This window comes from Rana temporaria, chromosome 2, assembly GCF_905171775.1.
Source record: "Rana temporaria chromosome 2, aRanTem1.1, whole genome shotgun sequence".
Lineage (NCBI taxonomy): Eukaryota > Metazoa > Chordata > Amphibia > Anura > Ranidae > Rana > Rana temporaria.
The window spans coordinates 268476553-268488957 of record NC_053490.1 but is presented as its reverse complement, the minus strand read 5'-3'; the positions used below and the strand labels follow the sequence as shown (position 1 = coordinate 268488957).

The 12405-nt window shown below is 40.1% G+C and overlaps 1 protein-coding gene across 1 annotated transcript in view; it reads left to right on the top strand.

Annotated features, from left to right (window-relative positions):
• BRIP1 (BRCA1 interacting helicase 1) overlaps nucleotides 1-2871 on the top strand; it is a 386982-nt gene extending 384111 nt beyond the window's left edge. Inside the window, exon 20 of the mRNA XM_040336928.1 lies at nucleotides 899-2871. Coding sequence (XP_040192862.1) covers nucleotides 899-1689 — 791 coding nt within the window. The 3' untranslated portion in view covers nucleotides 1690-2871. The remainder of the gene's footprint in view (nucleotides 1-898) is intronic.
• The last annotated feature ends 9534 nt before the right edge of the window (nucleotides 2872-12405 follow it).

The following is a 12405-nucleotide window of genomic DNA, read 5'->3' as shown; positions in this document are numbered from 1 at the left end:
GGCTTAAACTTCCCCAGGCGCCAGGTCACAACTTCTTGTCGCAATTGCGACCGGGCGCCGGATTTTATCGAGGCCTGTACTGTGACATACTATAGCAGAGCATGATCCTCTCCCTTCAGGGACTGTGCCACTGGACAGTATTCCAACATAACAACCCCAAACACACCTTCAAGACAACCATTGCCTTGATAAAGAAGCTGAGGGTAAAGGTGATGGACTGGCCAAGTTTCTCTCCAGACCTAAACCCTATTGAGCATCTGTGGGGCATCCTCAAATGGAAGTTGGAGGAGCGCAAGGTCTTTAACATCCACCAGCTCTGTGATGTCGTCATGGAGAAGTGGAAGAGGACTCCAGTGGCAACCTGTGAAGCTCTGGTGAACTCCATGCCCGAGAGGGTTAAAACTGTGCTGGAAAATAATGGTGGCCACACAAAATATTGACACTTTGGGCCCAATTTTGTCATTTTCACTTAGGGGTGTACTCACTTTTGTTTCCGGCGGTTTAGACATTAATGGCTGTGTGTTGAGTTATTTTGAGGGGGCAGCAAATTTGCAAACTTATACAAACTGTACACTTAGTACTTTACTTTACTTTACTTTACTTTACTTTACTTTACTTTACTAAGCCAACTTTTAGTTCTTCAGTGGTGTCACATGAAAAGATATAATAAAATATTTACAAAAATGTGAGGGATGTACTCACTTTTGTGAGATACTGTACATCACGTTTATTATTTTTATTTTTATTGTGCCTGTAATCTTATTTTTAAATTGTTCCATATTTTTGCACTTCTCCATCTCTGCTTTATTTGTATATTTTACACATATATTTAAGTAAATTTCAAAGTTTTTAAAGCTTTGTTTTCTTTCTTTTTTTTTTTTGTTTGTTTAATATACAGCGACATTTGAGCAGCCTCAAAATACAAATTCTGCGAGAGGAAAAATGGTTTCTTTACAAAAACACAATAGATTTGATAGTAAAAAAACAAACTTAACAAAACAACAGTGCTCATTCTACAACTACTTTAACAACAGTCCACTCACATCAACTCCTCTGCCAAATTCTGTCAGGAGAAGTGCTATAAGAGACAACAGCCTGAATCAAGGAGCTGTTAATGTCAGCGAAGCAACCAATGAAAAATATCCACCTTCACCATTTAACAGGATACTGGCCGAAACCATTAAAGGAGATTCAAATGAAAGCATGTGTAATGTGGTTCCACTTTTCCATGAAAACAATAATGATGATATTATTGTAGTGGAAGAAGACAAACCTTCTCTTACTGAGATACCCGTGGAAAAAGATGAAGCTGATGACACCATACATTTTACACCTGAACTTTTTGATAATGAGAATAACAACAGTCCTGATCCTGAGGAGCAAAAGAATTGCACTCAATATCAAATGAATACTGGTTGCATGGGGAGTATTGCAAGTGGGGGCATCGATAATGCCAAGTTAGCCGTAAGTGAAGAAGGGCTAGAAAATGATTTTAATTCATGCAATATCGACACAAATAGAAAAAATGAGGATATTTTAAACAGCAAGTACATATCTAGTGTTGCACAAGTCAGTACCTCAAATTTTATAAGCAATGCAGAGACAGATCAAATACAGAGAAGTGAGAAAAAAAGAAATAGACTCTCCAGATCTAAGAACAGAGGTTTGTCTTCCTTTGATTTTGAATGACTGCACCTTCAATAAACGCGACTGTCGGATTCAAGGACAAGCTCTTGATATCTCTTTTCTTTTTTGGTGGATGCCAGAGGTTTGAATGATCCACTGACTTTTTGTGTTTTGGGTAATCCCAGCGCAGGAGGATCTTGCAGTAATTAAAGTGTTGGGAAAATTAGGAATGTATGTGTTAATATATATAGTTTTTACACACAAACATTACAATAATCAATGATGAGCCCTGGGAATCAGTCTAAAATGCATTGCTGACACATGACATTTCTAATCTATATTGCTTTTGTCAGTGCAAAGTATGGTACCCAGTGATATTTGAAATTATTGTAATCACATTAGGATATTGTGTAAATATTTTCTATTGGTTACTGCCATTTTCACTTTAAAAATGTCTCCCCCTAGTACCTATGTACCTATGTTCTGTATATTTTAGGTAATCATTTACAGTCTAACTTTGTTGAATGACTTGGTATATATGCCATGTTGGTCTCTCTTCCCAACTTTTGTTTTTGTGGTTCTAAGGCACGAAATATCTGAAGCTCAACATCTAAACGTGTCATTTGGCCATTCCTGGGTTATTGGCAATAATTGTTGGGGCCTATTTTTTGTCCATTATGGAAATAGAAGCCATGGAATAAAAAAATACATTTTAATTTCCCACCATTTAAAAATGATTTAACATAAAAAAAATGCAATGTCTGCCTCCCTATATATAGTATTTTGAATGTGCTTGGTGATTTTTAAGCTTTTTCTTATGTTTCGGGGAGAACTATTACATTTTATTTTGGATAAATTCAACTGCAATATTTTGCTAGTTTTTTGTGTTGTAGTAGCCACCCTTCTGTACTGTAAGCCTTCCAATGTCTGGCCAGTTTATTGGCATTCCTTAGATCAGTCAGCCATCAATCATGCTGGCCATTCAAAACTGCTTTCTGGTATAGAAAATGGGTAGTTATTGTTTTGTACAAACCGCTGTAAAGTTAAAAATTAATGTGCAGATAGCTTGTTTTATAATATCTGTTAAGAATGGTATAATATATATATATATAAATGTTCTGTCTTGAAACTACATGGCAACTGTATTTTTGTATTTCTACATTTTTGTATATTCTATTCATAAAAAAATTGCATTTTATGAAGCTAGAACTACTCTTTCATTAAAAATAGTAACGTAATATCAGACTTCCCTTTTATTTTTATTTTGCCATGGAATTGGGGAGGGAATTGTTAAAGGGGTTGTAAAGACAAAAATATTTTCCTCTTAAATTAAAGTCTGACAGTAGCTGATAAAGTAAAAAGTAGTGTTTTGCATTATAACTAGTTTGATACCTGTTGAATGAAATCGAGCTGTTTTATTCACCTCCGTCACTCCTGAATCGTTATTCTCACTGACTTCCTGGTTTGCGGTGCGCATTCATTCTTGCTACATCACGGCCTAATGGGAACTACAGTTCCCATTAGGCTTAGCCTCCATGCCTGTGAGGGATAAGAGAGCATCTTCACGCAGGGCTGCAGTCATAGGGAGGGGGTGAGCACATTCTGCTTTCCACCATGCAAAACGGCTCAGATGCTGGTGGAAAGCAAGAAGAGGAGAGACAGGAAATGGTATTTTCAAACCTGGATTACTGTATTTTGGAGGTCAAAAGGAAAAACGAGGTAAGTGATATTTAAATGCTCTAGCTTACAGCAATCAATTGATCTATTAAAAAACGAACCTATAGTGTTCCTTTAATTCTAGGTCTGTCAAATTCTTAGTAACTATAAAAAAATTATATACTTTAAAGTACTAGCGTATATTTGAGCATGGAAGTAAAGTTTTTTTTTTTTATCAGCCCCAGCATTAAATCACAATCAACATCTAGTCAAGGTATGTAAATATCAAATTGTTATTGAATTGCAATAGGTTCCAGTCTGGATGTTTGTCTCTGTATTGTAAACTTACCCTTAGTCAACTGTTGCTATTGAACTGTCAGAGAAGCTGCAATACAAAAAGGTAGTGGGCCATAGGCAGACTACTGGTATTTTCAGGAGGTCAGAAGTGCCAGCGGAAGTATTCCTCTCATGATAGATTCAGTCCAATAAAATGTAATATTTCAGGTATAAATAGGTTTAAATGGTCCCAATCACACCATGGCTTCCTTTTAATGCTTGGGGACTACATTGGAAGGCTCTTCCGACTGAAATTCCTGAAGCCAACTCGGATGCAGAGTCTCCCTTTTACTACTGAATTCCCAGTAGTCTTAGATTAATTTTAATGGTGACACTATCAGGAACACATACTCACTTCCCTTTGCTCCTCTTCCACTCCATTTGTGCTGGGAACAAACAGAAAGCCCTCTGTAACCTCTAAGTTGTAAGTTGAAGCTTATACAGGATGAGGACTTTTTCCCCACTCCAGTGTGACTGAACAGGGTCCCTGATCAGCCAAGCCCCAGTGTTGTCACCTGGGAAGAAGGGGGTTGAGTTGCATTCTCCCCACACCTATAGAAGTACCAAGTATTTTCTTTGCTCCACACATACAATCAGAGAAAGTGGGGTCATAGGTAATGTGAATATGGACTGCAGTAGGGTTTAACTTTACAGTGAATATTTGCATAATCTTATTAAACAGTGCACAAGCTTTAAAACAAGCCCTCCCTGACCTGTGTATCTGCATGCAACATGGAACAATTCATCCTCAAGATTTACAACAGAAGCACTGAAGTCATTCTCTAAGCCTTCTCAGCTTAGCTAAGCTAAGCCTTCTCAGTAAAAATTCTAAATACATTGCTTTCATTGAGGTGACATAGATATCATCCAGATCATCTGACCATTGTTGTGACTTGATGACTACTCTATGGAGGAAATGTTTGTATATTATATACTGTATACTTATTTATTTTTCAGTGCAAAATATTCTGTATGATCAGTTGCTGCGTGCAATTACCCACAATAGATCACCATAGCAGGGCAGTTCTGTAACGGTTCTGTCTTGGTCTCCATACTCAGAGGAAGTGTCGAGATGTCCCTTGTGATATTCCTACACTCCCAGTGTAAACACAACATGGAAATGTTCTGTTTACATTTGCTTTTACTGATTGCTCCTATGGAGTAGGCTGTAGAAATATTGAAACCTAGGAGATGATTTTTTTTTCAGCTCCTGGGCTTTGCACTGGATAACGGCTATCACAGACATCCGATGGATTCAGTGCTTGTGCTAGTGGGGGCGCACAGGAGCCACTAAAATGTGCCTTTATTTAAAAAAAAAAAACTGAATTGGAATTGCACAGAGCAGGTAAGTATAGACATGTTGGTTGTTGTTTTCCTTTATAATCACTTTTATTTAAAAAAACAAACATTTGCAGGTGTGCATATAAAGTCTCAGGCACATCCATGATTGTAGTGTTTGTTACAACAAAAAAATTAAATGTATTTTATTGGGATTGTTTGTGATAGACCAACACAGAGTGGCACATAATTGTGAAGTGGAAGGAAAATTATAAATGCTTTTTAAAATGTTTTACAAATATGTGAAAAGTGTGGCGTGCATTTGTATTTAGCCCCCCTGAGTAAATACTTTGTAGAATCACCTTTCTCTGCAGTTACCGCTGCAAGTATTTTTGGGGATGTCTCTACCAGCTTTGTACATCTAGAGCAGTGGTTCTCAACCTGGGGGTCGAATGGCAATTTGCAAGGGGTCACCAAATCCTGGGCTGTTCCTGAAACCCGCACCACTCTCCCAGCCTTTTTGCGGAAGCCCAGCCGGGCTGTCCCTAGAGCCTGTGGCCTCCCAGTCAGACTTTTCGCAGCCGCTATTTCAGTTCACAGGATGGGTGGGGGCAGAGACTAAGGGGTTTTACTGTATGAGTGGAAGGGACTCAGTGAGCGCTAACTGTCCATGGTTTAGGGGCGCAAATTATTTGTCTTGCCTTGGGTGCCGACAACCCTCGCTACAAAAATAATTTTACTGTTGGGGGTCCCCACAACATGGGAAATTTTTATCAAGGGGTCACTAGTAAGGTTGAGAACCACTGATCTAGAGAGAGACATTTTTGCCCATTCTTCTCTGCAAAATAGCTCAAGATCTGTCAGATTGAATGTAGGGCATCTGTAAACAGCAATTTTCAAGTCTTGCCATTCTCAATTGGATTTAGGTCTGGACTTTGACTGGGTCATCCTGACACATGAATAGTTTAGATTAAAGCATGTTTGGGGTCGTTGTCCTACTGGAAGGTGAACCTCCTCCCCAGTCAAGTTTTTTGCAGACTCTAACAGGTTTTCTTCTAAGATTGCCCTGTATTTGGCTCCATCCCATCTTCCCATCAATTCTGACCAGCTTCCCTGTCCCTGCTGAAGAAAAGCATTCCCACAACATGATGCTGCCACCATTTTTTAAGGTGGTGATGGTGTGTTCAGGGTGATGTCCAGTGTTTTCCGCTACATATAGCGTTTTACTTTTAGGCCAAAAAGCTAAATTTTGGTCTCATCTGACCAGAGCACCTTCTTCCACATGTTTGCAGTGTCCCTCATATGGCTTCTCACAAACTGCAAACAGGACTTTTTATGGCTTTCTTTTAACAATGCTTTCTTCTTGCCACTCTTCCATAAAAGCCAGATTTGTGGAGTGCACGACTTAAGCCCCGTACACACGATCAGATATCTGATGGAATCTAATCCGATGGATTTTTTCGTCGGATATCTGATGAAGCTTACTTTCATCAGTCTTTTTTTATAAATTCTTTATTTTTATACAATTTTCACATTCACATTGTAATTTCCACACTCTTATACCATCTTATTTTACACTCTACGTAATTATCATCTTATATTTTCTTATCTCCTAATTAATTCCTTAATTCACTGTGAATTGTCATTGTCTTTTCTCTTCTCTTTACCTCCATCTTCTTATCCCCTACCACCCCCCTCCCTCCCTACACACACAAAAAAATGGGGGGAGGGGACACGTCAGGCTCCCTCCATCTCCCATCCCCTTTCTCCTCATTCTCCCCTCCGGTCTGACTCAATTTTCTTCACTTATCCCCTCCCTTTATTTCAGGTATGGGGCCCATGTCGTCTGGTACCTCTCATCTTGATCTTTTATTGTCATAGTAAGATTCTCCATTTGTTGGATTTCTGCGTTTCTGGTGAATCACTGTGTGCTAGTTGGAGGGCTCTCCATCTTCCACAAGGCAGGGACACACGCCCTAGCGGCCATGATAAGATGTCTCAGCAGGGAGTTTTTATATTTTTCCCTTGATATAGGGATTTCAAGTAATAGAATAGCTGCCGGTCTGTCTTCTATAGACACTCCGGTTATTGTTTTAATAATTTCTATCACCATTCTCCAGAACTCCTTAATTTTCTCACACTCCCAGAAAATGTGTATTAGCGTACCTTCTGCCGAATGGCACCTCCAACAAACAACTGACGTCTGAGGGTATATTCGATGTAATATAGATGGTGTTCTATACCATCTAGTTAGAATTTTATACCCTCCCTCTTGATATCTACTCGCTACTGATGCCTTCTGGTTAAATACCAGAATCCTATCTTTCTGCTCTTGCGAGAATGTTATCCTCAGATCTCTTTCCCATGCCTGTAAGAACGTCAGTTCTTGTGGTGTTTCTGAGTGAATTAGTATGCCGTATAAATATGATGACGAGTGTCTCATCGGGTTCCCTTTCAAGAAAATCTTGACAATGTTCTAATTTCTGTATATGTATTTACCTTTGTTCGTATAAACACTTCTAATTGCATCATTCGGAGAAAGTCTAGTTCTGGTACTATTTTTTTCCATCTCTTTTTTTGTCATTAGTAAATTTTCTTTTGAAAAATGAACAACCCTCCAGATACCTCTTTGTCGTAGAGCCACAAATTTTCGATCTGTTTGCCCTGGCTGAAATACCATGGTACCCAGGATCGGAATCATTGGACTCTGGTATGTTGACATATTCGTTTTTTTTAAATCTTTATAGTTATTCGTATGGTCGCTCCTATCATCGGATGTTTCTTTATTTTCGATGATATTTCCGTTTCCGGGGTCCAGACAAGACCTTCCAACGGTATATCCACCGTTGCCTGTTCCATCTTTATCCAGGGTTTCTTATTAAGCCCACACCACTCCATTACTCTGAGGCCTTGTACAGACGGGCAGACATGTCCGATGAAAACGGTCCGCGGACCATTTTCATCGGACATGTCTGCTTGTCTGCTGGTGGATTTTGGTCTGATGTGTGTACACACCATCAGACCAAAATCCCTGCGGACAGAATACGCGGTGACGACGGCGGCGACGATGACGCGGCGACGTGCGCGCCCCCGGAAGTTCAATGCTTCGATGCATGCAAGGGATTTCCGCCCAGCGGACATGTCCGATGAGTCGTACAAAGCATCGGACATGTCCGACGGACAGGCTTCCAGCGGACATGTTTCTTAGCATGCTAAGAAACATTTGTCTGCTGGAAACCTGTCCGCTAGGCCACTAATCCGGTCCGGTCGGCCGTACAGACGATCGAACATGTCCGCGGAAACTGGTCCGTGGACCAGTTTCAGCAGACATGTTCGGTCGTGTGTACGAGGCTTAAGTGAGACGCTTCCTGATATTTTACTGGGTCCGGGAACCCTATCCCTCCTTCTCCTTTTGGTAGAGACAGAATAGTTCTTTGTACTCTTACTTGTTTCCCAGCCCACGTAAATTTCAAAAACCTTGACCTAAGGTCTCTTAGAAAACTTGGAGGGATTTTAATTGGTAGGGTCTGTATTAAATACAAAAGTCTCGGTAGCACATTCATCTTTATTATATTTGTCTGCCCAAACCATGTAAAGATTTCTTTGTCCCATCTCAGTAAATCTAGTTTGATCTGTCTAATCAATGGTACATAATTAAACTCAAAAAGTTTGTTTAAATTCTTCGTTATTTTAGTTCCTACATAGCTTATGTAGGAATCTGTCCATCTGAAATCAAATTGTGTAGTTATCTGATGCTTTAAAGAGGAATTCATCATTCTTGCCTACACACCATCAGTCAAAAACCCGTCCGTGCCAAAACGTGGTGACGTAAAACACTACGACGAGCCGAAAAAAATTAAGTTCAATGCTTCCGAGCATGCGTCAACTTGATTCTGAGCATGCATGGCTTTTTATCCGATGGAGTTCCATACAGACGATTGGATTTTTCTATCATTTTTTTATCCATAGCAAAAATTTAAAACATGTTCTATTTTTTAACACCGATGGAAAAAAGACCGATGGGGCCCACACACGATCGGTTTGTCCGATGAAAACAGTCCATCTGTCTGTTTTCATCGAACAAACAGATCGCGTGTACGCGACATAATAGTTGTCCTGTGGACAGATTCTCACAGCTGTGGATCTCTGCAATGCTCTCCTTGCCAGGCCTGTCAGTTTACGTGGATGTCTTGGTAGGCTTGCAGTTGTGCCATACTCTTTCCATTTTTGATGATGGATTGAACAGTGTTCCGCGAGAGGTTCAAAGGATATTTTGTTATAACCTAACCCTGCTTTAAACTTTAACACAACTGTATCCCTGACCTGGCTGGTGTGTTTCTTAACCTTCATGATGCTCTTTGTTCACTAAGGTTCTCTAACAAACCTCCGAGGCTTCACAGAAGAGCTGTATTTATACTGAGGTTAAATTCCACACAGGTGAACCCTATTTACTATGATATAGTGATATAATGTTAACTATGAAGACAGACACATTTGCTCAGTAAACAATGTTACATTTATTTCCCAAGAAAATGGGAATATCACAAAACTAAACAGCAAAGATCTACAACATATAACAATCATAAAATAGTATATATACTTAACACGTCCTCTAGGTAGAATCCTTAATGGTAAAAAAGTGATAAGCGCTCCAGGTATGTGCAAAATGCAACCAAAGTGTATACATAAATGAATAAACCACAATCAAGGAGATAAAGTGACCAAGCTCAAAAAGTGCAGTACGTGCCGAAAAATGATTATAAAAAATTATATAATCTGATGTGATACATAGAGAGGATGTCCAGTCCTCTAAGAGTCCATAAGCTCTGTATAGCTAACACATAGATATATAAATAGCAATATACCGATAAACAAAGTGTATATAGGATGGTTTAAAGGTGAGTGAACAAGTGTATAAAAGTGCAACAGTGATGTTGATGGGACAGTCTATAGGTAGAGATGGTGAGATGTATCCAAAGTAGATATCTATGTAGAAGGTAGCAGTGTAACAATCCTCATTAGTCTTGTAGTGCCCTTACCATGAAGGTGCTATATGTGCGCATATAGGGATATCCCTCCGGGTCTGCGATCGTTCCGGTTCTGGGGACAGTCAGTGTATGTTGTTCCAGCAGCTGTATTCAATTAAGCTCTCCTGGGCGTGTGTCTCCCGATGTCCTCCGGATCTCCGGTCACCTTTCTCCTAGGGTCACTTGTTTCCAATGTCTAGTAACTGCTGCATACCTCCATAGTGCTCTCAATTGTATTGTTCAGTGGATAAAACAGTGGGGTGGGGAGAGAAGAAAATAGCCTCCAATGGTGTAGTAGGATTAAGCATCCAAAGGTATTTATTAAGGGTTAAAAAAGCAAGTGGCACACACAGTGCTTAAATAGCAAAACAGCGTGTAAAAAAGACAAAGTACAGACGTGGCGTTTTGAAGTTGCCGCCTTGCGTCTGATAGCCTCCGGCTTGTGTGAGTATAATCCTCGGTCTCGACTCGGCTCCCTACGGCGTTACGTCACGCACCTCGTGACTTCATCAGGGGATCCCCTGATGAAGTCACGAGGTGCGTGACGTAACGCCGTAGGGAGCCGAGTCGAGACCGAGGATTATACTCACACAAGCCGGAGGCTATCAGACGCAAGGCGGCAACTTCAAAACGCCACGTCTGTACTTTGTCTTTTTTACACGCTGTTTTGCTATTTAAGCACTGTGTGTGCCACTTGCTTTTTTAACCCTTAATAAATACCTTTGGATGCTTAATCCTACTACACCATTGGAGGCTATTTTCTTCTCTCCCCACCCCACTGTTTTATCCACTGAACAATACAATTGAGAGCACTATGGAGGTATGCAGCAGTTACTAGACATTGGAAACAAGTGACCCTAGGAGAAAGGTGACCGGAGATCCGGAGGACATCGGGAGACACACGCCCAGGAGAGCTTAATTGAATACAGCTGCTGGAACAACATACACTGACTGTCCCCAGAACCGGAACGATCGCAGACCCGGAGGGATATCCCTATATGCGCACATATAGCACCTTCATGGTAAGGGCACTACAAGACTAATGAGGATTGTTACACTGCTACCTTCTACATAGATATCTACTTTGGATACATCTCACCATCTCTACCTATAGACTGTCCCATCAACATCACTGTTGCACTTTTATACACTTGTTCACTCACCTTTAAACCATCCTATATACACTTTGTTTATCGGTATATTGCTATTTATATATCTATGTGTTAGCTATACAGAGCTTATGGACTCTTAGAGGACTGGACATCCTCTCTATGTATCACATCAGATTATATAATTTTTTATAATCATTTTTCGGCACGTACTGCACTTTTTGAGCTTGGTCACTTTATCTCCTTGATTGTGGTTTATTCATTTATGTATACACTTTGGTTGCATTTTGCACATACCTGGAGCGCTTATCACTTTTTTACCATTTTATTCCTTTTTGTGTTATGTGAACACTTTTAGATATAGCTGCCCCGGGTATTCTATATATATATTTATTTATTTAATATATTATTTATACTATTTTCACACTTTGGTCTACTCACAGTAGCGCATTGGAACTATATTTATATAGAATCCTTAATGGCTGAGCTTGGATGTTGAGAGGTCTGGGCTGCATGGCTTCGGCCCAAAAGAGTCTGGACCTCATAGTTTAGGCCCAAGCCATCAGGCTCATGCACAGGCTTTCAGCAAAAAGAGGACAAAAGAACTCTTACTCTTCGGTATGTGCTTTTAACATTCATTCCCCTCACCCATAACCACCCCCACTTGCCTTTCCTGTCCAATCAGATATTGCCAAGGTATTCCTTTCCCTCTCTCTGAAGCTTGTAGCACCCCAGGTGGGCTGGAGACAAGCCCTCTTGCTATGCAAATTCTGCTTGGGCCATATTCATCTGTACCTCTTAAAACCATGGAACTGCACATATCAGCTGAAGGATCTCGGGAATGGGAACCAGATATGTAGAACCTGCCAGAAATATTATATTAACTCATGTTGCCTTCCAACAACCAGGGTTAGGAGGAATGTCCCAGGGAGGAGAAGAAAATAGAAAAAGAAGCCACGGCCGGACCACGTCGCATATGAAAATGGATTTTAATGGTAGAAAATTGGCAAATACATAAATACAGACACTCAAAACCCTTCACCAACACCCAATATAGTTAAAATTAATAAGACAACGTTGTCTAATTAAAACTCTAGCTGCGTCACAAAAGTGCATGCATGCAGTAATACTCTAGCAGGGTAATTAACTGGAAATCCAACCCAGTTAACCACACTGTAATGTAATTTGATTCAGCCAATAGAGCTGACCAAATCCCATTGGGGATATAATCGGGTATATTGAAAACTGGCTAGGCTCTAGGGCTCATTAGCCTGTGACATCAAGCAATATTAGACAGCTCAATTGGATGGAAAATCCTGTAATGAGAGGCTATAGATGCAAAATAGTCAGTAGATGGATCAGACACACTTGAA